General features: G+C 31.3%; 2 protein-coding genes across 4 annotated transcripts; one reads left to right on the top strand and one right to left on the bottom strand.

The window, feature by feature from the left end:
- Positions 1-3,478: 3,478 nt before the first annotated feature.
- LOC122500893 lies at positions 3,479-15,229 on the bottom strand. Of its 3 annotated transcripts, XM_043610040.1 has the most exons (5): positions 13,955-14,354; positions 10,875-11,165; positions 8,487-8,583; positions 8,076-8,249; positions 3,479-7,859 (listed from the first exon to the last, which is right to left on the bottom strand). In XM_043610040.1, exons 2-5 carry the CDS (start codon positions 10,878-10,880, stop codon positions 6,631-6,633), a joined length of 1,506 nt encoding a protein of 501 aa, XP_043465975.1. In that variant the 5' UTR covers positions 10,881-11,165; positions 13,955-14,354; the 3' UTR covers positions 3,479-6,630. The 3 variants fall into 3 exon arrangements, with proteins under 3 accessions (XP_043465975.1, XP_043465973.1, XP_043465974.1); XM_043610038.1 differs by lacking the exons at positions 10,875-11,165; positions 13,955-14,354 and adding an exon at positions 14,712-15,229; XM_043610039.1 differs by lacking the exon at positions 10,875-11,165.
- Positions 15,230-17,836: 2,607 nt separating this feature from the next.
- LOC122500896 lies at positions 17,837-23,777 on the top strand. The gene is made up of 3 exons (XM_043610048.1): positions 17,837-18,240; positions 22,998-23,207; positions 23,395-23,777. Exons 1-3 carry the CDS (start codon positions 18,171-18,173, stop codon positions 23,574-23,576), a joined length of 462 nt encoding a protein of 153 aa, XP_043465983.1. The 5' UTR covers positions 17,837-18,170; the 3' UTR covers positions 23,577-23,777.
- The last annotated feature ends 1,237 nt before the right edge of the window (positions 23,778-25,014 follow it).

Here is a 25,014-nt window from a genome sequence, read left to right on the forward strand (position 1 = left end):
AGAAGACTATTATTTATATTTTTACTTTCTGTCGCGTAGAAAAAAAAAGTTATTGTAGAAAGCCCTAGAATATGAGACGTGATATTTGGGGCATCCCCCTATTACCTTTAAGAGAAATTCTGAAATGTATAATTTTTAGGACCAACGCAAAGTCACACGCATCACAAGGATATTTTTATTTTTAAGAAAAAGAACAGATTTATCCAAACTAGTGTTGAATGCTCACGATTTTTCAATCGTGAGTCCTATTTTTAATTTGTCAAGTATAAAAATAAAAAATAATGGTTTTTTTACGCGCCAAACCAAAAACACTTTATTTTTGAGGTTAAGTTGACATTTCTGTTTTTACTTTCTCAATGGAAGTGGGAAAATAAATAATTAATTCCTTTTCTACTTTAAAAAAAAAGTGTGCAAAATTAATTCCCTTTCTGCACCTTAAAAAAAAGTGGAAATTAATTAAAGTGAAATCAAAAATGTAAGCGAAAGTATATAAACATGAAAATGGAAACTAATAAAAAGACCTGCAAAAAATATGAAAAAGTAAACATTTAGAAAATTAAAAAAATTGTTACATTTTTCTCTCTATACACAACGTTAGGAATTTTAATTTTAAAAATTTCCCTTTTCTCTAAAAAAAAAGAGAAACACATTCCTGAACTCTATGCACACAATAAATAACGCAATAAAAAAGCAAAATGTTAGGCTTTGTAAATTTCTTTTTAAATAGTTTTTATTAACGTCACCAAGAATGTAAAATTGGAAGAGAGTTGAGAAGAGATTCCGAAAGTTCAAAGAGAGGGGAATTTATAAAGTTCAATGAGTAGAATGAGTAAAAGGGGGGGGGGGAAGGGTGAACATTTATTTTCTGAAAACTTGTTGTCCAAGTTGAGAACGATGTGCTGAAGTGGGTTGAGCTCTCTCTCTCTCTGAGAGTGCTCTCCTCGAATAAGGAACTTGCCAATTTCGAGAAACGCTTGAATCGAAAATGAAATTAATTAACTCCCGCAAGGTTAAGTTTTGATGAAGTGAAAGCAATTTCAGATGCAAATGCCGTATACGCGGTTTTTTGCCCAAATACTTTATTAGTCGCGAAGGAAAAGTTTATAATATTCGAAATCTCTTACTGCGACTCCATTCCACTCATAAAATTCAATTATACAGAAGAATGCAATTTTCCTAAACGGAAATAAAAAAAAAATTGATTGACAATAATAATAATAAACAGAATTTCATACGCGCGCATTATTTTTATGAAAATTCGATCACCCTGAGGATGTGTAACTTCAAACTTTGTTTATCACTGTTCTCATATTGAAATGTTTTCAATTTCTCATTATTTCCTTGTATTTGCCAAAAAAGAGGCGTTTCTTTGAAAAAAATTGGAACAGCGCGAATATTTTCATACGCGTTTAATTGAAGACGCCCTCGACAGTTGGCGCTCTTTTTCAATTTTCTCGCACTTGCACCTCTCCTTTGACTATTATTCTCATAATAATAATATTTTTTTTTTCATATCACGTTCAAGATAATTGATTACAAAGACTATACGCATTTCGCACAACCGTTTATTTTCCCTTTTTTTATAAAAAAAAAATTATCCGAATAATTTCTCGAAGAAACGGCATTTTTTTCTCTGTATTTTCGTAATTGCCACTTTTCCTCGAACACCACGGTTGTTCGCTTTTTAATTTGTTCGTGTTTCACTCTTTCGCACTTACAATAGAAATATATTAAAATTGCAAAGTCTTAGAATGTCGATCGCCATCATGACCATTTATTTATTTATTTTTTTTTATTTTTATGAACATTAATATTTAATATCGCGACTTTGCTCTCGTTAACATTGAAAGAGACAGCGATTCGATTCGTCAAAAAATTTCGCGACTTTTGGTTATACATTTACATGATGATTGCGTCATATTCACATTTCCAGAATTTAATTTAATTAAACGAATGTTTTTTTTATCACTTATATAAGTGGACATCATTTTTCTTCATACAATTTTATTTTTTTTTTAGAAAACGTACCTTTTTAAAATTTTTCTTCCAGTTGAATATTTGGTAATATTTAATTTTACGTATCGGTAAAAATATTTAGGACTCGACAGAGAGTTGAAATTAGATTTACGATGTCCGAACACAAATATATTAGCACCTATGCGAAAAATATTTAAAAATTAAAGAAAAATTGCGAGTGGCACTTGTAGAATTTTAATAACAGTTTTTTTACTGAGGGAATTCCCCTTTTTTTCGCAAGGGTGCAGTAACTTGATTTTTGATTTTTACAAACAGATCTTTCTTCACCATCATTTTTAAAAAGAAAATGGTTTGATAATTTTTAAAGTAATGTTCTCTTTTTAAAATGATTTTAAATTTCCAGAATTTACTTTTTAAGAAAACTTGGGTTTCGACGACTTTGCAGAATTGACTTTGATATTTATTTCCTTTTTGTTTTAAAATTTTTTTATTTTAAATTTCTATTTTTCTTCCACTTTTAAAGAATTGTATTTTTTTACTAACCGAAATTCAATTCGACCCCAGGGCTGGGAATGAATGTAAAATTGTCAAAATATAAGTAACTACACAACCTTACCTAAAAGCTTCCGTCAAATATACATAACCTAAAAATTCGCATATTATGATTAAATGCTAAAATAATGTAAATAAAAATAATCCAGTCAATAAGGAAATGAGTAAAAAAGAATTCTATACAAAAAAAGATTAAATATATTGTGAAGCGGGGAACTTATCTTTATTAAATTTAAAAAAATTCAAAGTCAAATTTACAATGTCGTTAATTTTTTTAATACTTTTTTTGTGTCCTAGCTTCGTAATTATCGCTCACAATTTTTTTTTTTGTTATAGTTATTTCCGCTTTCTCGTGTCTACAAATAGCTTGGATCATCCAAGAAACATTATTCATTATCTTTCTCTCTCTCTCTCATTCTCTCGCACTCTTTCTCTCTCAATTAAGATCGAATTCACTCGCGCCATTTTTCATTCGGCATGAGAAAAGTGTGAAGTTATTTTTTTTATGATTGTACATTGTCTCCTTTGCCTAAACATATAGATAACAAAATGATTATTTACGCGCGAAACAATATACAATTTTTTTTCCTGTAATTAATCTTTTATACAGTTCACAGAACACATAACCTCAAAAAAATTACGCTAAAAAAATTTCTTGTCAAAATTACGACTCAGTTTGTAACGACCCATCCCTGTATAAGCTAGTCTTGAAAAAATGGTAAAAATGGGGATCCCCTAAAAATTAGTTTTGTTCACTAAAACTAATGTAAAATTGTCATTTTTTATCCAATCGTAGTCTACGAGGACTTAAAATTTTCGTAATAAAATAGGTTATGAATAATTTAATATTTTTTATTACTTGGCTTGGATAAAATTAGCAGAAAACAAAATTTTTTGTTCCCTACAAACTAAGAATATATATTTGATAAAAATGACTCTAAATTTTTTTTAGCGCAATTTCAAGAAAGTTTTACCTTTTTCTTTTTATATTCGAAACACTTGTTATAAAATACAAAATATATATACGTTTAAAAAATGCAAAATGTATGACAAAAAATTTATCATAATTATTATACGCATGGGAAGAACAAATATTCTCGCAGAAGCGAAAAAAGCGAGGTTTTTATAGAGAAAAATTTTTTTCATTTTTATTTTTTTCATTTACTGATTGTCAACAAATTTGACGAACCACCTGGGGTACAAACGATAAAAATCTAAAAGTAGAGCACAGAAACCGTATTGATGAGAGCTTCACATCTATAGGTGACAAGAATTTTTTGAAAAACACAAAAACATTTTGACTTGCCACCAAAAAATTTGTCTCATAACGCGGTTACTTTTTCTTTTTTTGATTTCTAAATTACATATTCGAAATTCGAATTCTGAGCTCAGAGTTTTGGCAGTGTTATCGAACATTCTTGACCCCAATTCAGTTGTCATATTGGAAGACAATTTTTTTTTTTTTTTGTTTTGTTTAAGATTTGGCACAGTGATTTTTTGTCAATGAAAAAGTGGTAAAAAGACGCTTCGATTCGGCGAAAAAGTATACGTATATATGTATGCTAAAGTAGAAAAGGTCCGGTAACGAGATGCTGAAACAGTGTTTTAAGATTCGGTCTCTGGAAAGTTATAATCAAATCCTTGACCGAAAAGTCATTTTCATATTTCACAAAATTCTTTTATCTTTTTCTCTTTAACACTTTCTAGAATTTTTTTTTCGTCTAAACCAATAAGAATTGCTTTTTATAATTTTTTCCCCCCACAAGTCCTGATTGGTCAACAAAATATTACAAGAAACAAATGTTTTTTTTTTTTTGGTTTTTTTGTAAATCGGGAAATTTTTGCCGACCAATCATCAAGCATATCCTATATTAAATTTATAGAATTATACTTGGATGAAATTGACTACCACCGATATTTGGCTAGAGTTCCTACAATAATATACAAACATTTTGCGCGTTATTAATAAACACGAAAATTTTTCTAAATACAAAGTCCCATAAAAAATCTATCGAGTTTTAATACTCTCGCCGCATTGGACCTGCCATTTAAAATTTTGTCATATTATTTCACTTCGAATTCATTTATTTATTTTTTTTTCTCTCTCTTTAATAACAGTTTTAAAACACTCCTGCACGCAGAGTTCCATAAAAATCGCTCAAGTATTTCGATATCTGGATCCAATTACAATATTTTGGATCCGACATTTTAAACTTTCGAACTTTAACGTGTCGTATATAAACAAGCAGAATTCCCAGAACGTGGAATCTTTTCTTTACGCGTAGACTTTTTTCGATTTAAAAAAAAATGTTTACTTTCAATTTCTGGTTTGAATTTTCCCGCCATTTGGCATGGTTTAATTAATTTTTTTAGCTTCTGGGGTGACGATTATTATTTGACTTTTCCATGACAATTTGTTCATTTTTTGAGGTTATGTGAATTTTCTGATTAGTAACCAAATGCAAGTTTAATTGTCATACAGGTAACTGCTTATATGCTGTACACGAATTTAGAAAGCGTAGCCTTTCTATCATGTTATTAGTTCATGGCAAGCTTGGGAATGTCAGCCACGAACTAAAAAGGTGTTAATAGAAATGCTACGGTTTTTAGAAAATTGTGCAAACCGGAATTAAATCAAATGACAATTGACACCCTTGATTTTTTCTTTCATTTTATTTTTAGAAAATAAAATCTGAAGTGAAATGAGATTCTTGTACGACATTTAATGTCGTAACTTTTTTGGAAAGTCTCTTCCATAAACATTTGGCATCGCGTTTTGGAACTAGGCCACGAGTGCGGAATACAGGTAACTGCATATATGCTGTCCTTACGGTTTGCCCATCTTTATGTCAACCACGTCAATTCTATCACAATTTTTTAGTCCGTGACTAAAATTGTAAATAAGTTTGCGACGAACTAATAACTTAATGATAGAAATTCCACGGTTTGTCAATATTTTCGAAAACCGCGTCATTTCTATCACAATTTTTTAGTTCGTGTCTAAAATGGTAAATAAGTTTGCCACGAACTAATATGATAGAAATTCCACGGTCTTCAAAAATCGAATGCCAACCAAAAGGATGGCATATATGCAGTTACCTGTATGTAACTTTGAGACCTAGTTCGAAAATACGACACCAAGTTCCGGCACTGCAATCTGGTACAACACCTTGGTACTTTGTATCTTTAACAGAATTATCTCTACTTATAAAATCCCTGTAGCATAAAGATTTGAAAACAAATAATTACTCTTTTTTTATAGAAAAAAAACCAGCGAGGAAACTAAATCTGAAATCTCGTCAAAATAACCCAATTGTTATGACGCCATCACCAGATGGCGTATCGCTTCCCTTGAATCGAACTAAAACAGATTCCGCATTCTGAAATTTCTGAAAAAACAATAACTGCATAAAAATCGTGCCATACAATTGCGGAATACATCCCATCATATTTAACTCTCGGAGTAGTCCATTATTATAAGAACTCTAGATTTTTGACACGATATATTTGCTCTTGCTCGCTAGTAGCACCAGGGAAAGGGAGTGTTAGCCGTGAAAAATGAAAAGTCATGAACACACTTTGCCGATACAACACTTGTAAAGTACTTTGACCCCCTCGCGATGGTGTCGACTTCCAAGGGCATCATTTGTGTCTTACTTTAATTACTAATTATCGTCCATTGATTTCGATTTAAGTTTTTTTTTGGGTAAACGTCTCCTCGCGTTTTCACCGTTTCACTAAACACCACTCACTATCGAATATAAAGATGAACGATAAACCCAAAAAGAAAAGATGCGTCGAAATGCGTCTTTTGATAGGGGCAGTGTTGTGGACGGTTTACGGATGTCCGTATCCCAAATGTTTCCTACAAGTATATTTTTATATATACTATTCAATAATAAGTACATTTCAACAACCGTCTTTATAGAACTAGGTTTATAGATATTATGATGTTTATTATGAAAACATTTTTTTTTTAAAAAGTCATTTCTCTCTCGATCGTTCCGTTAATCCTTTTAATTATCAGCCTCCCTCGGTACGTACTATGTTAATAATAACCATTAATAGGTGTATAATCTATCTATCTAATAAACAGCATTATTAAAGTCTGTCCTCCTCCTCCTCCTCGTTATCTTCGTTATTCTCCTCTGATTCTTCTTTGTATCCGGGATGCTCCGAAATTGCGTAGTAATTCCCGTTGTAGATGACTCCGAGTTCGCGGAGGACATCGCCTCGGATGATGGCCTTGATGGTCCAGTTGTAGCATTCCTCGCTTTCGCTCTCACGATCTAAGCGCTCGACGTCGAGGATCTTTGAACTGAGTCTCTCGAGAATGATTCCTATGTCCTTGATGCTGAGGTGATGTTTCTGGTCCACGGTGAGCTGATCGATTAGAAGGAGGAACTTTTCAGAGGTGACGATCTCGTCCTCCATGATTGTGTTCTCGGTTTCGGATTCCGAACTCTCGTGAGCCTCTTGATGGTGGTTTCGATGGTGGTGAATGTGGAAGGATCCGGAGGGTCCGTGACGTCCACTGTCCTCGTCGGCAGTGTCTCGGAACCGAACATGACCTTTTCCAGTAGCTGGTCGCCTGGTGCCATCGGACAGAGAAGAAGGAGGTTGGGGGGATGGTGTCTGCGTTTGGGTCTGCTGCTGGAGATGATGGTGTTGGTGTTGAGCGTCTTGAATTGGAGAGGTGGCGACTGATTTGTGAACTGCGATTCTCCGCCCTTCCTCGTGGAGGGCGCAGCAGTGGAAGTCGCACTCGATATTCGCACCGCCATCGGCGCCGTTCACGGGACTTCCGTTACGAGTGACGGGCTGGTGGATGTGATTGGAGCACTCGGGTGTGTGGATATGGATGGTGGTACTTTCGAAGGAGTTGGTGCCCTGCTTTACTAGCCGTCCGGGCATGTGTGACGACGATATCGAACTAGAAGCGACGATGGGACCGTAGGAACTATTACTCGGACTAGTGAAACTCTTCTGTACCATATCATCATGATTTATCACAGTGATTTGCGGACTACTGTAGCGAGGGCCAAGCTCCACTTGCTGGCCCGATTTGCCATAGTTGAGCTTATCGAGACTCGTTTGAATCACTAACGAGGGCCGCTGTGATGAGCTCAGGTCCACCTTCTTCGTCGGGGAGTACTTGGAGCTCTGGGCGTCCTGACTTTTCGACTGCTGCACCTGCGACGAACGCTGATCCCAGTGCAACACCACTGTGACTCGTCCCTTATTGTCCATAATCTTCCACGAGGGCGTCTCATCATGCAACTCCAATGCGTGGATCGTCTCGCACACTATTTTCGGTATCGCTGAAATTGCTGCAAACAGAGCATCAAATTAGTTCTCGTCCAGGACCTTCATCTCATGCAGAGTAAAAATAATTCACTGGCAGGGTGTTCCACCATTTGGAACACCCTGCCAGCGAAGGGGTTAATAGTTTACAAAAAGGTTTATCAAACTAATAGGTGTGATTTTAGAAGAAAGGTTTATTGGACAATTCTGGAGGATGTTTAGAAACCTGAATCGAAATTTACCGGCGCGTATGATGTCGACGCCGGTGGGACACCAGCGTTCTCCATGACGCAGCAAAAGCAGAATTGTATTGTTCGCTAGAGTCTTGAAATAATCGCCGTCTTCAACTTGCGTTCCATCCGATTCGAGCACCAACGATACACTCTCGTTCTGAGGAACTCCCAATTTTTCCTTTCCTGATAAACAGAAATTATTAGTTTTCAAATTCTTGGTAGCAATTAATAATCAATTGCAATTCCAAACTGGAATATCATAGGATGGGTAACAGAAATTGGAATCTCCAAGAGATGTAAAGATTAAAGATTCCCTAATTTATCTTATAGGTACAGTAAAGACCTAAAATGACTATAGTAGAATTTAATGAAATAACTTTTATTCTGGGTCCAGAGGAATAATAGTAATTGAAAGCTTACCTCGATGTACCAATTCTTCAAAATTGCTAACAACCAATCCTTTCCTTACGTTACGCCAGCTGTCCCATATCTTGAAAGGTCTCTTGCTTCGTAACTCCTAAAAAAAAGAAAATCTGTTTTAAAAAAACCACTCCATATCAAAGAGAGAGAGAGAGTTATCATTGAAAGCCATCGGCGACCGCAGCAATTCAATTTTCGTCTCTGGCTTCAAATGGTCAACTGTGAATTTGTAACTAAGAATTATACTAATTCCTAGTTTTCAGAGAAAAATTTTTCCACCACAGCCTTTTGATTTTTATTGCATAGAATATTATCTAATAATTTATAGTCTATTACAATAGCATTATTCTTCTTTTACAAGCTTGTATCTAATTTAAGAGCTTGTTATATGCAGGAGAAAAAAAAGCGGAGGTCGAAGAATATGTTATAATCGCCTAGATGCTAAATGAAGTGTCCATATTGGGTCAACGGAAAATTAATTCCTTTCGCTATTTTTCCAAAGCTCAAATGGAAATGAAATATGGAATAAGGATATGACTTTCCCTGCGAGAGATTCTTTGCCCGGGATTTCATTTGCTTTTCACGTTCGCATCTGGAATAACGATTAATTTTCTAATTGCCACGATAACTCAGTTTTTAAAAAAACTGAAAATCAATTAATGTTGAAATTTTTATGGAAAAAATATTGCCAAAAATCGAAGCAGTTGTTGAAAAATTGGGCACTTACAAATTGAGAGAAAATAGAGAAAAAATAGGATAGAAAAGCGGAAATGAAGAAGGATGTTTAAAAAGCTAGAAAAGGTAAATGAGAAGCTCAATTAAAACTAAATATATTGCAGAGAAGAAATTAAGAAAATATAAATTCAACCGCTTTTCACCAATACATAACCAGTTAGCGCCAGGTGCATTTGTAAATATAAAACAGGTCACAACCACTATCACTCTTTTTTTCTCTCTTTCTACTTGTGGTGTGGCTGCAGATTATTTATTATACTTAGAGGTCAAGGGGCACAGGTAATTGCGAAATTATTTCTAACGAACATGCAAGACTGGAATTTTAATATTCTCCACGCTCCCTTTGACTGATGTACTCCAAACAAAAGGGTCGACGAGAAAACTAGCACTACGATCGCTTTTCGAAAAATCCCTTTCGAAAAATTACTTGTTGGAAAATTAACAAAACCTAATTATTTAACTACAAAATTCTATAAATGTAAAATATTTAATGTTGCATCTTGAATATAAGCAAAATATTTATGAATATTCGAAATTTATTGAAAATTTTAAATTAATAATGAATTAACAAAATAGGAAATTAAAGGATATCGCAAACAGAGATAAGAAAAGTAATTAACAAGTAATGAACAAGGAGCAGTATTCAGAAATTCGTAATTAACACAAGATAAAAAAAGTTCAAATTAAAAAGTAATTTCGTTAAAACCTTTTTGCCTTCACTCTTTATACGAACATTTTGTGGTTTAAAAAATTCCTTTAAATGTTAATCATAATTAAAAATACTCATTTCAAACTGCAATTATTTGAAACACCTTTCTTTCTTTATCGAAAAAAATTTACATTTAATACTTTTCATTCGTATTTGTGATCTAAATAACTAAAATTATTTTAATGGTAATAGAAATCTTTAATTTTTCGCCTTTGGCTTAAACGAAAATTATACCAATAGACAACTCAGGGTTTTTTGGACGAAAAATACCCATTTTACCCCTAACTACAGGGTAAAAAGTGCATAATGTAAAAAATGGTAAAAATCTGCCAAATCCGCTAAAAATCTTGGCGTAAGTACATCCGGATAATGAAGGACGTAAATTATTCTGAAGCACTGAGTAAAAAAAAACCTGGGCTTAAAAACTACTTACCCAAAAGAAAAGTCTTCATAAATTGTAAGAAATAGTCTGAAAGAAAAGAACCAAAATTTTCAAAAATCTTCAAAAAAAAAATCTTAAAGACATTAACGAATAGTTACAGATACAAAATTGACAAAGAATCTTTAAAATTCACGCCCTTGTGGAATTTCATCCCTCGTGAAACTTGGCAGGAGGCAAAAGGTCCATAAGAACCAAAAAATCGAGAATTCATGGGAGAGAGATTTGATACCCCCCAAACGTTGAGCAAGACAGAGAATTAGTAGAGTGCAAAAAGCGAGATTTATTCATTCAATGTGAATGTGCATTTATGTGTCAGTAGTGTGTGGTATGAAACAGTGAGAGACAGAACGAGAGTTTAAAAAAACACAAATAAATGAATTCATTCCAAAATAAAAGTATTCGCAAGCATACAGCTTGCATTTCCTTTTCCATTTAATAAAAGGATCTTTTCCAAACCAAAAAAAAGGGAACATCAACCAGGAAAAAATAAAAAAATACTGACCAGCATGAAAATGAAGCAGCCTCAGAAGGAAAAACGATGTTTGGATCACTCTTCGTTTTCAACAGGGTGGCGCTAAGCACAGTGTGCGCAGTCGCAAGCTCTCAACTTATGGTCGAAAACACTGACCTGATTCAATCATTCTCGAAAAACGAAGGAAAACGATCGAGGTGTGTATATATAAGGAAAAGCCATGCACTGCGTACAAATCGAAAAAGCTAAAAGTCTTTTAAACCCCCTAAAATTGTACGTCAATCATTTGTTTTAGTTGCTGGGTTTCCTTGGATTTTAAAACTGTATCAAACATATATTCGGGGTTTTACACAGACAATTTTATTTTTCGATTTCCGGAGAAGAATTTTTTACTCTTTTCCTGACCCTAAAGAATATTCTGATTCACTCTTAAAAATTATTAGATACTATCTATACTATGATTTTAACTTCCCTACCATCTTAAAGACATAAGATTCCGAACAGTTCTCCAAAAAGAAATCAATTTTCGTAAACATATTCAAGACAAAAAAGTGTAAATACAAAGGACCCGAAGAATATTCCGAAAATATCAACCAGAAATGTTTTGGAAACATTTAGAATCAACGAAAATGCTTTGAAACATTTAAATTTTTTTAGACATTGTTAAATGTTTCAAAGCATTTCTTTAAAAAATTGATTATGAATAGAATGAAAATATCATCATTTTTTAGACAATTCTCTTCAGTTATGTTGAGGATAAGCTCCAGAAATTTAAAAGAATACTCGAGAAACTTGAAAGGAACTATTCTATTAAATTTAGGAACATCCTTAAGGTTCATGTTCATTGAAATCCAGACTCGAAGATTTTGCTTATTCCTAAATTTAGAACCTTCCTAAAGTATTTCAGCAAACACTGGAGTGTTGCAGATGGTTGCCGAACAGAATAATAGAGGATAAATGATAGAACCAAAGTTATAGGTTTAAAATTTAGATGTATGTCGTTAAAACGTTCCAAGAATCCAAGTACCAATCTTCTTTCGAGTGAGAGGTTTTTTGTTAGAGAAGATATTTCGCAAATATCATCTTGGCGAACACTTAAATAACATTAGGCAGAAAATAAAAAATGTGGAGTAAATACTTATCAACATTCTCCATTCTGTTTTGTTTTGAAGAACGTGCAACAGAATCGACTATACAATTGAAAATTATCTTTTTATTGCAATATTAGTAATTTTTGTTAAATTTTTAAAATTACTGGGTTACATTCCCACCATTGATGCAAAAAAAAAATCTAATAATACAAAAGTAATAAATATTGTTGAAAATATATTCAATAGTCGTTCCAGAACCATATGTCTCTTCTTCCTACGCAAATACAATACCATTTATATATATTGGATAATCAATTACTTCGAACGTCTCTCCATCAATTATTGGCTAAAAAGATGCGCAACTTACATATGGCTTCTTCCAAAGGCTTACGAAACACCTTACTGGTAATTAAACCCACTCTAAGCCCATAAAGTCCGTTTTTTTCACTTTTCAAACTCGATTTTCTATCAAAATTTTAATAAATAATCTTCTTAAAAATTATTATTTTAGAAATAAACCCAAAAATTAGAATCTAACTGGAAAATTCTTGTTCAAAACTATTAATAATTTTCCTAATCGCAAATGCTATATACGGAATTTCAAAAATCAATTTTCTGGCATAGAAAATTTATGAAATCAGGACACACGAATTTTCAGGACACGAGTTGGGGGAAAAAAAGAAAAAAATTTTTCACGAAAACTATTGAATTGGAAATAAAATATCGCACACGAATCATGAAATTTAAATCAACCATCAAACTTGAAATTCGTCCAACAATTTTTCTTGCAATCAGATATATCTATATTGGAATGTGAAGAACCATAGAGAAATTGAAATCAAATTTACAATTTGAAAATTGAATATTGAGAATTTCCGGTGTAAATCTGAGGAAAGAGATAAAGAGAATGAAAATCCAAAAATGATAAATTCTCAAGAATTGTAAAAACAGACATTTTTGGGTGACAAATTTTTTGAGAAAATCTACTGTTTTTTACATTAGTAGCTAATTGCGAAATGTTACTGAAATAAGTTTCCGCTTCATAGTAGTTTTCAATAATCAATATTAGTTTCAATTGTCTGTACAATTCTTAATTTTATATGCAACATTTATTAATGTTAAGATAAACTAGAAATTATCTGGTCTTCTGAATCTCGATTTAAAATTCATTCAACTGCTTCGAAAGGGAATGAATAGTTACGCGAATGTTCCTAAAAAAAATTAGGATTTAAAACATTTTGGTTCATGGGACCCCAACTGGCCTTTTAGTTTTCAGCAAGTGGCAGCATTTTTTTTTTATTTACAATAAAGAGATTCCAGTACCAAAAAGAAGCCTTGAATTCATGGACCATATTTACTTTTCGTGTTACAATTCTAACCAAATGTTTACAAATTATAAAAGCTAATTACATAATTCTAAGACCATGAGAACCAAAACTATAAGAAGTAGAAATAATTTAGTAGCAATGGTTAAAAGGTATGCAATACTATCAATGAACTTTCAACAAAAAAATATAGAGAAAAAATAACAAAAGATGATAAAAGCATAGGGTTACCAGTAAGGAATATAAAAAAATCCACTACTGTTTCTTTTAAATAATAATTAAAAAATAATCTCATGAACGATGATTAGGTGCTTTTCTAAAACTGCTCGGCAGTTTGTTCCACAGTCTTGAGCCTCTTACAATAAAAGATCTTTGCATTTAACAAGTACGCTGTGAAGGTGTCTTTAAAATATTTTTCCCCTCTTGGAAGCTAAATTCATTTCCTTGTATGAAAAGAGTAGATATGCAAATTAGGTAAAGGAAGACATTCTTATGGTATTCGATTTAAAAAGAGGAAGAAAATCCAGTAGCAACATTTAACAAAAACCCGCTTTTAATTCTCTATTGAGTAATATCCCCAGACTTCGATATTACCACAGATTCCGCGAAACTAGCATTCGAGAACTAAAAATCCAAGCAAACAAACAACTTCTATTTTTTTGCAAACGAAGGAAAAATTGAAAAAACTCATTACCAACATGAGGAGGAATACGATGAGCAATGGAATCCGTCAGGTCTATCCGGATTGCGGTATATCGATTGGCGGTGGGTAAACAATCGCGTATAGATGACGAGAATGTCGATCCGGAAGTCGGGCAGTATTAAAGGGAAGAAGAGCATTTCCGGCCGAAGACAGTGTGCACTTGAGAAAAGCTCGTCGATCGTTTAAGCAACTCGACACTGACCATGATATCGAACTGACTCAAAAACCACCACCAATCGCTGATACTATACTGTCACTCTTGCCGAGGAAGTCGATTAATTGAGACGCGAGAGTGCAGAGAGTTCGGGAGAGACGGAGAGATGTTGGGTGTCACGAGGTCATGTCGCCGGAAAGTAGGTCAGGCCAGTTATTTGGAACAGGGAAGGGTCCACCGGGGAGGCAGAGAGTGTTCTCGTTTTATTTGGTGAATCGAAGAGCCGGGAGTAGAAGGGAGGAAAAGCGGATCGAGGAAAATGAAAAAAAGGACACCCAAAAGGGTGTCTTATTGTCTTAGACAATCCTATATTTACAAACTCAATTTCTAGCTTGTCTCCATTGCATTAATTTTATTTCCCATGCCATGAAAGCCAAGGATCAATTAGAATTAAAAAATATTGTCTTAAGAGGGATTATCTTGGGCTCGTCTTGAATTCCATTTTGATTTCCCAAATGTTAACGAAAAGAAAAAATAGAAAGAATAGTGCTCTGGGGAAATGGGAAGGAGAGGAAGATGAAGTCAGGTGCGTACCTCTCTTGCCATTACGTCATATCCCTGCAGGTAAGGGATCGTCCCACGAACGCTCATGCGAAAGGGTCCAAGGATTCGTTCATAACGGCGAGGGTCGAACCTGAAGGTTCAGGCATTGTGGCAGTGGCAGCAGCATCCAGAGAAGCTAGTCCAGCAGCAGCAGGGAAGCCGGGGCTTTGCTTTTCACGGTTTTTCTTCTTAACGCGCCGGTATCGCGGCGCAGAGGAACACAACAACGGATACGAGGACGACGTTTAGGGAACGGGATGAGAATCCCATCCTCGCGACCGCGTCCACCAGGTGCGCGAGCGATGGCCCGATCTAAGATTTCGCTAACACATATGGGGGCAGATTGTAACAGTGGCTTCCTCCCGGCGGTTACTGCGGCGACTCCTAGTTTTAGGATCGATTCTCTCTCTCTCTCGGTGTTGGTAGAGAGAGGAGACACCCTTACCCTAGCTAGCGCGCGGCCTCACCCTCACCCTATGACCACCCTGTGACTCTTCTCACCGACGACAGCCGCGCCCCTCCGCTCCAATTCCCTTCCTTCTTCTCTAGAAACAAAAACCCACCATGGCACACCGTTGCCTTTCCCCTCTCTCTCTCTCTCTCTCTCTCTTTCGCATATCCCTCCGCGCTTTGATCGTCAAGCACTCCCGCCAGTAATTCCACCGACCACTCGACTCCTATCCTACGAAAACCCCCCGTCCGTAAGATCTACAGACTGCACAATTCTTGTGCGAAACGAGACTCCATGCTAGATCAAGTTGAGAAGCCATTTTGATGCGCAGAGGGTGGCATTTGATGGGAACGTGTTGGAACACTTCCAAACAACTTTGGAGTAAAAAGTCGTAATACAATTTTTGGCAATTATCTTGAATACAAAATGAGGTTCCATGAAAAATTGTTGTTCTCCTTATTATTCTTTTTGTCTCCATCTTATATTTTAATACACGTCTGCAGGGTGAAATTTACTGTCGATAAAGTCGGTAATTCCCGCAGTGTTTACCAAGCTAGCTTTTGGTTCAAGCAACGTTTGAATTAAACGCCCTTGGAGTCTCCACGTACTTTAGATGCAAAGTTGTAAATAAATTCCCAAGCTAGACCTTTCTTCAATCCATGAAGCAAACGCGTTAAATACCAAAGGAAGAAAACAAGGGAAAAAAAGTATTTGAAAAGTCTTGGTAATATGATCATGAGAAAATCTAAGTTTTCTGGCATTAATACAAGTCTAACCGTGTCAAAATCTAAAAATCGATAAGGGTTTCTGTAGGTAAAATGAAAACTTCATATTAGGAAACACTCATTTATCGACTCTTGATACTTGCCAGTTGATAATGAAAACTTGTAGATTTCTATGCATGAAGAATTTTGAAAATTAAAGCAAACATCATTAACCTATTATCAAGTAGTGCCAACCTAGTGCCAGCCTAGACCAAAATAGTTCTTGTACTATCTCCTCGATCAATTGCTAACGTATACCCAACCAAGTGCCAGCAAAGCGACAATAGTGACAACCTATTTTCAATCTAGTTCCAAGCTAGTCACAACTAGTTTACCTACCTAACGTCAATTCCATTTGAATAATACACCAAATAATATTTATAATGTCTCACAATATTTGAATTAAAATTTAGTCTTTGGTGTATGAGCCAAAAGCAAAAAAAAAATTGAAAAATAAAAGCACTCCACAATAATAATACAATAATTACAATAATAATACGAATTAAATTTAACTATATTCACACACATACAATTACAATATATAAATACAAATCTATTGCCAAAACAAAGTGTCTATCGTTCGCACTGTTACGTCACCGTAACCTATTTTCAATGATAATAATAATAATAATATGTAGAATAATAATTAATAATAATAATAATCATAATAATAATATTAATAATAATTATAATAAAAGTCAGTAACAAAGATTATTATTTACATATTATTATAAATAATAACTATAAATAATAATAGATAAATATAACAAACAACAATAATAAAAAATAATAAACAACTTTAATTGTAATAAAATTAAATAATTATAATTAACAAATAACAGAACAAATTGTAATAATAAACCATAAACAATTAATTGTAATAACAAAATTATAAAAAATAACGTATGAGTAATAAGGGAAACATTAGGGAATATAATAAGTAAGTTCGTAACACACGCTAATGAAATTTCGCAAAAATGACAATTCGCAAAAACGACAATTCGTAAAAATTACTTTTCGCAAAAATGACAATTCGTAAAAATGGCGATTCGTAAAAATGTCAATTCGCAAAAGTGACAATTCGTAAAAATGGCGATTCGTAAAAATGTCAATTCGCAAAAGTGACAATTCGTAAAAATGGCGATTCGTAAAAATGTCAATTCGCAAAAGTGACAATTCGTAAAAATGGCGATTCGCAAAAATGACAATTCGCAAAAATGAAAATTCGCAAAAATGACTATTTGTAAAAATGACATTTCGCAAAAATAGCTTTTCGCAAAAATGACTATTTGTAAAAATGACATTTCGCAAAAATGGCTTTTCGCAAAAATGACTATTCGCAAAAGTGCAGTTCGGTAAAATGACATTTCGGAAAAATGACATTTGGGGAATAATCATGCGTCCCGCAAATTTTGACGAGAGTTGTATATTGTAAACATTAAATAAAGGACAAATTATCTTATCTGAAGCATTAGTTTCCTTAGCCTACTCCCTTAGTTCAAAGCCCTCCGCTTTGCCAATAAATCAGGCAAATATTTTAACATATACCTTCTGAGACTTAAAATTAATAACAATTAAATTATTAACTAATTAATACTTAATTAATTATTATAGAAAATGCGAAGTAAATTACATTATTTAATAATTATTTGGTTAATTTGTAAATATTTCCAATATTTGAATGTTGTTTTTTTAAAAATTAATAATTATTGAAGTTAATAAAAATAGTTGTTAACAATTTGACGACGGTTAGCTGAATGACTCAGCCGTTGACTGTGTATTAATAAGGAACGCATGTCTGTCCCGTCTCTTTCTACTCAATCTTTTTGGTTTAAAATGTGAAATGTAGTTGCCGCTAGTGGGTCTCGTCGCCCCTCGACATATAATATCTTTGGTACACTTATTCTTGACTCGCCTTTCCTTCCATCGACTGTGTCAGACATCGTTTGAAAATTGCAAATGGTTGCGTTGTAAACACATGATTGCACACGAATGCGGCTCATTGGACCACTTATCTGTCAAAAGTAGTGAGAGTTGGCTGTATTAGCAATGCTCTAAAAATTGCCTTTGAAAAAAAATTCACTTTCTTCTAATTGTTCGCGATAGAAATATTTTTATTAAAAACTCCAAAAAAAAAATTTCTCTTTTTTTTCTCTCTTTTATTTATTCAGTTCTCTACCTAACCCTTATTATGTGAGTTATATGTGTTTTGTAATTTGAACTGCGGTGAAAAATATGTGGCGAGATCGAGGATTTTTTTGTTACCTCATTGTTGTCTCTTTTCTTCTATCACCATGCACTTCAGGTATATGAAATAATAAATAAATATCCAAAATGCATGTCTCACTTTATTTTCATATTTTTATATGTTGTCTTTCTTTCAATTGTCATAGAGAGTTATAATAAATTGATGAAAATTAAATGCGTCAAGCGAAATTAACTTGTCGAATAAAAATAGGGTCACAGTAACTGCTCGCAATTGTTTACTTCCGTTTGATATCATTGAATATAAAGGGATTCGACAAAATTTGTTCTTGGAAAATTTTTGGAGTATGGTTTGAATATTTTAAAAATGAAAAATTTTTATTTAGGGTAATTTTTTCGAAACGGAAATATAGAAATTTAAAAAAAAAATTTAACCTGTTTTAAAATGTTCTTTTTTAAGTCTATTCTTACCACGTGGTGTATGAAAATTTACGAATTTTAAACAATGACATGATGCGACTTTCCTTTTCTTTTGTTAGACATTGTTATCTGATTAGATACGTGACATTCACATCAGCACGAAATTTTCTCTAATAGATTCTATATTCATATACTTTCATATAGTTCTTTTATCATTTTTTTTATTAGTAAAAATTGAACCTAATAAAGAATCTATAAACAATATTAATAAAAATTAATGAAATTATGAAAATTAATAAACAAATAAAATGGACAAACAATAATAAATAATAACTTCATTATAAAATAAAAATAATAATAAATAAAAAAAATAAATAATAACGAACTTTCAATTTAAAATTTTTTTGACATAACCATGATGACTGATACTTTTTGATTAGAAGGAAAAAATCATTTATTAATATATTGATTCAATTAATTTTGATTAAAAATTATTTTTTCAATCTTCGAATTAAAAAGTATTTTATAAAAATATTTTAATGTTTTTTATCAGAAAAAATTATCAAAACGTTCAAATCACTTGATTATAAGGGAAATTTAATTAAAAAATTAATTGTTAATTAATTAAAAATAATTAATTAAATATTTTTGAATTTTAATTAGTGAAGAAAGGTGCAAAAAAATTTTAGGTTATGTTTGTGTTATTTTTACCTAAATTAAAAGTTTTTCTTTAATTCTGTAAAGCGAGAATCAGTTTTTAGGAATAATTTCCATTGAAAAGTTAAAGGAGTGTTTTATATTTCAAGTTAATCCCTTTTTGTGTAATTTCACCTTAGAAATTACAAACATAACCTAAAATTTTTACTTCTTAGATACCTTTCTTCAAAGTGCGTCATATGTAAATTTTTAAACAAAATTTTATTTCATATTTTAATTTTAAATTATTTTAAAATTTTTTACTTCAGATTCTATATGGCTCCAATGTATGGCTGTAGTATTTTTTTTAACTATAAAATATTTTTATTTTATAGTTATTTATAGATATTTTTTATAATATTTTTTTAAAGTCCAGTAATGAACAACTTTGGATTTTTAACTTAGTATGCTTTATTTAAAAATTATTTTCTCCGATTACCTAAATATTTATATAAATATTAAGGAATTTATTAATATTGTATTAAATTTAATTCTATTCTCTTATTGTTGTTCTCATTTCGTTATAATTTTAATTCTGAATACAATAACCCCAGACTTGAAGAGATCTCCGTTTCATTTTAAGAATTTCTTATCTATAAATTTTATCTAAAATGATGAATGTTTCAAAAAAAAAAATATATATATATATATATACGTATTATTGAAGGTATATTGGTATATTGAAGGTGTGAATTTTTATCGATAAATTCAATTGTAAAATTGTAAAATGAGAGAATACAAAGTTGAGGAAGTAGCAGTTTATTCAGATAATGAACTTTGATCGGCTTGAAAATAGATTATATTTAGTCATCGCTTTCAAGGTTTGAGGAATAAAGTGAATATAATTATCAGTTGAATGACGATATTTTAATTTATTTATTAACGTCAATGTACTGTTAACGTGGCTTTGTTAAATAAATCTTTATTATCATCGCACATATGGATGAAATTTCACAATTTTGACATTTTTCGGAGCGCGCTCTCTTGCACGAATTTTAATCATAAACTTAATATAATATTTATTGCCGCATACAGTTTTAGAAGAAAATAAATAAATTCATTTTTTAAAATAAATAAATTTAATAGAATAATTTAATAAAAATTAATACATTTTTAAAGAAAATAAACTTTTTAATCAAAAAACTTATCTTAAAGTAAGTTGTTTTATTTAAATATATATAGTAATGATGTTATCACTTTATTTTTTTCATTTAAATTTGTAATTTTATGTTCCTAAACTAAAACTTCTGATAAAACAAAATTTAGACTAAGTATTTAGTTTTGGCCAAAATTCAAATTTGAAAAATTGTAAAAGATGAAGATTTATTAAATCATGTTTATTATCGACGTTTCGATGAATAGATTTGAAATTCTTATAGAAAACAGAATTGTACCCTATAATTAAATAATTAAAGAAAATGATATCCACATTTTTTTTTTTGAAGAAGAAGAAGAATTTCAATAATAAATGTGAATCTAATAAGAATTCTAAGCTTTCTAAAATGATAATTAGTCTGCCGATGGTAATTTTCTGAAAAACTGGTCTTTTACCTTTGGACAATGGGTTTGTTTTGATAGTAAATAGGCTGGTACGACAACGGGGGGTCGCTCTTAAATTCTCTGTGATCTTCTTGTCTCTCGCTGAGCGGCGCTTTATTCAAAAATAGTAAAATTTAATATTAAAAATAAAAAAATTAAAATTGTTTATTTTAGGTGTTTTAGGGAATTTTATTAATTTTAAGGAATAAAGAAGGGGATTGTAGTAAAAATGAAGAGAAAAGTATAATTAAAGTCTTACATTTTTTAAAATTCAAGGATACGGTAATTTACATTTTAAAAAAATATTTATTTTGTTTCGAGTGTGAATTTATGAATTCTCGAGAATAAATTCTTTATTTATTCCAGAGAATAAATAAATTGTGAAATAAAAGATATACATATTATAGCCTTGACAATGAAGTCTGATAAGATTTGATGTTTCTTTGATATGCTATAGTAGACGCATGTATCATTGTCTGGACGGAAGTACAAACTATGGAGAATTTAATTGAGATAAAATTGCCACACGTTCTCGTCAAACAAGCTTTCTCATATTACCCGCGCTGCACATGCAGTTAAAACTGCATCTTGTTTTGCTAATAAAAAAAATCATTTAATTACAGGAAACAAGAAACTTACATATGTGAAGGAAAGGACATTAAAGAACATTGGAGAAAAAAAACAATTATTCGAATTTCATTGCAATATTATAGTTCTTAGGTTTTTTCTTCATCTTCCAGTATAATTGTGTCTTACAATTAGAAAACATTTTTTCATGTTTCAAAGCAGCAAAAAATTGTTTTTGTACTTGAAAATCATTATAGTTGATGTTGCTAGTTGATGCTTGAATTAAAATCATTATACCCGAGTTGATTGGGGTAAAATTAGTTTAATCTGTACCTGTTTTTATGATTTTTTTAAACAAAAAATTGTTTTTAAACCGAATAATAAAGTTAGTAACTTTTTTTGGATTTTAAAAGTCGCTTCAGAAGACATTCTCTAAAGATTGACTGTTCTGAAGGTTTTGAAGTGAAATCAGATTTCTTAGAAAATTTATGAAGGACTGTTTTGTGCTTTGCTATCGCAACAACAGCTGCGAGAGAATGAAGGTTCTTCTAAACTTTTTTCTAGATTACATTTTTTTATTGAACATGAAGAATGGAAAAAAACATGAACAATTAAAAATTAAAAAAATAAATAACATGAACATGAATAATGAAAAAAAATCATGAACATAAAGATTAAAAAAAACATGAACATGAACAATGAAAAAAAAAAACATTAACATGAACATGAAGAATAAAAAAAACATAAACATTAAAAATTAAAATAAAACATGAACATTAAAAATTTTTAAAAAAAAACATGAACATGGAGAATTAAGAAAAACAACATGAACAATAAAAAAAGAGAAAAACATTAACATGAAAAATTAAACAAAAGAAAAAACATTAACATGAAGAATGCAAAAAAACATGAACATGAACAATGAAAACAAAATGAAGAATGAAAAAAAACATGAACATTAAAAATTTAAAAAAAAAAACATGAACATAAAGAATAAAAAAACATGAACATGAACAATGAAAAAAAAGAAAACATTAACTTGAACATGTACAATAAAAAAAACATGAACATGAACAATGAAAAAAAAGAAAAAACATTAAATTGAACATGAACAATAAAAAAAAACATGAAGAATAAAAAAAATGAACATAAAAAATTAAAAAAATACATGAACATAAAGAATAAAAAAAAAAAATGAACATGAACAATGAAAAAAAAAGAAAAAACATTAACTTGAACATGTACAATAAAAAAACATGAAGTGAAAAAAACATGAACACAAAAAATTAAAAAAAAACATGAACATAAAGAATAAAAAAAACATGAACATGAAGGATTAAAAAAAACATGAACATGAACAATGAAAAAAAAGAAAAAACATTAACATGAACATGTACAATAAAAAAACACGAATAAGAAAAATGAAAAAAATCATGAACGTAAAGAATTAAAAAAACCATGAACATTAAAAATTTTTAAAATAAACATGAAAATGAAGAATGAAAAAAAAGAATATTATAATAAGACGCAACATTTCTTAATAGGGGCTATACCATTTTTATTTCTCTGATTCTAATTTTTGATAATAACCGCGACCTCTAGATTTGAAATTTAACTTTTTTTAACTGTTTTCAGAATGGAAGCCAAAGGCTTGCAACGCACAGGAGATAATAACATCATGTGGAGAATTGGAGCGATGTGTTATGAGCTCAAAGCCAAACGGCACATCTTGGTGTCAATGTTTACGAGGCTATGAATTGCTGGATGGAAAGTGTGTTCAAGTGCCAACCACAGAGAAGGTTCCCACCTCGACAACAAGGCCTGAGAACAAATCAAGCTCCGGAGGTTTTTACCCAATTTTTACTATAAATTTTTTTCTTTTCCCCTTTATTATCCCCTAAAACACCTAAAATTATAAATTTTCGCCCCTTTTGCCCTTATTTTTAAGAAAATTTTTAAAAATTGTAATTTTTTGTGAGACAAAAAAAAAGATTTGCGAATCAGATAAGTCAGCTTCTTCTCTTTTTTACAGGCAGTTCAGTGGCCGCTGGCTTAATAATTCTAACGTTCCTCGTAATTCTCGGAGCGTTCGTTTACATTGGTGCTCGGCGATACAAATGGCTCCAGAGATTCAGACAGTATCGTCAAAATCGCTACGGCAACGTTCTAGTAACAAGAGACGACACCGACGACGATGATCCTCCGATTTCCTAAATCAGGAAAAATCACCTTCTCTAGAAATAAATTGCCTCGCACGCCTGCTATCAGTGCCGACCAAAAAAAAAAAAAATAGTCGCGACAACTAATGAGCCACTTTGTCTCCTTAGTTCTCGCAATTCGATAACAAAATTCGTCATGAATCTTTAGACAATATTGCAAAATTGAATTCTTTTTCTCGGCGTTTTTGAATAAATAGAAGAGGCCAAATGTTTAAAAAGAGAGCTTTACGTGAGTGTGGTAAAAAATGAAAATTTGCTCACCTAAGTTCGCGATAATTTTTTCTTGCGCTTTTCTTGCGCTAACGACTGAAATATTTTTTTTTGATTCGTCACGGATCAGTAATTTTTTTTTTATTTGCATTAACAATTAATAATTAACAATTAACAATTGTGGCGTTGTTGCCAAAAAATGTGATCAACACTTGTTTTTTTTTCTTTCAAAATGGTGCCCGAATTTCGTGAGATTTTTAATATTCTATTTAGATAATAAGTGTCGATAATTTAAAAAAAAAATCGATAATTTTGCAGTAAGATTGCAATCTTCGTTTGTAATGCTTTTTTGTTCGACTTGTACATTCCTAAAAAAAATTACTAACATTGAGGAATTGAATCTAAAAATTTTACAAATCAATGCTGTTTTTCTAAAAATTTTCTCAATTTAGCAAAAAATTGAATAAAAATAAATTTAACAATTATCTAAAAATTTATAAATTGATTAAAAATACGTTTTTCTTTTTGCTTTCCATTCGAAAACTTAAAACCGTTTCAGGTTTTAATAAAAAAAATTTTAAATCACAATTTCTAGTGTCGATTCCTCTTTAATAATTTAAATTTTGCAAAATTGTCGATAATTGTAAATTTAGTAAAATTATCGAAAACGTTGCGGTAAATTATCGCTGGACAATTAAAACGTGACTTATTAAATATTTGTCGATAATTTACACAATTTGAGTTTCGATAATGTATCTCTTCTCAAACTCAATTATTATGTTTGTTCATCTTAATTCTTGTAGTTTATTTCCACGAAAAGAAATTTATTTGAAAATAATTTTTATAAATTATTCTTAAACGAGTAACGCGAATTTTTCTTCCAATTTGGAAATATTTTTTCAAATCTTTTAATTTGTTATTATAAAGGTAAAGTAAATTTGTTATTATAAAAGTAAATGTTGTAAACGTTGTAAACGCTGTAAAAGTTTTTACAAAAATTTTACAAACGTTCTAAAGAATTTTTTTTTTAATTTTATAAAATTTAATTAATTTAATCTAAAAGAGAATTTATTAGAAGTGATGAACAATCATAAATTTCTTTCTCTAATTTGTGCTTCCAACAAGTGTAATGATATAAATATAATAGATAAATACGTAATAATTTCAAATCTTGTACCAAATTAGCGAATAAGTTTTTTCTACTATATAAATATATATATTTG

The sequence above is a fragment of the Leptopilina heterotoma genome, unplaced genomic scaffold, assembly GCF_015476425.1.
Source record: "Leptopilina heterotoma isolate Lh14 unplaced genomic scaffold, ASM1547642v1 Lhet_191, whole genome shotgun sequence".
NCBI classification, from domain to species: Eukaryota; Metazoa; Arthropoda; class Insecta; order Hymenoptera; family Figitidae; genus Leptopilina; species Leptopilina heterotoma.

Coding starts and splice junctions, on each gene's coding strand:
- LOC122500893 (XM_043610038.1), bottom strand. CDS start 14,768: ATGAGCGTTCGTGGGACGATCCCTTACCTGCAGGGATATGACGTAATG. Junction 8,250..8,486: donor TGAAGAATTGGTACATCGAG/GTAAGCTTTCAA, acceptor TCTGTTTATCAG/GAAAGGAAAAATTGGGAGTT. Junction 7,860..8,075: donor CGTCGACATCATACGCGCCG/GTAAATTTCGAT, acceptor CTCTGTTTGCAG/CAATTTCAGCGATACCGAAA.
- LOC122500896 (XM_043610048.1), top strand. CDS start 18,171: ATGTGGCGAGATCGAGGATTTTTTTGTTACCTCATTGTTGTCTCTTTT. Junction 18,241..22,997: donor TCTATCACCATGCACTTCAG/GTATATGAAATA, acceptor AACTGTTTTCAG/AATGGAAGCCAAAGGCTTGC. Junction 23,208..23,394: donor GAACAAATCAAGCTCCGGAG/GTTTTTACCCAA, acceptor TCTTTTTTACAG/GCAGTTCAGTGGCCGCTGGC.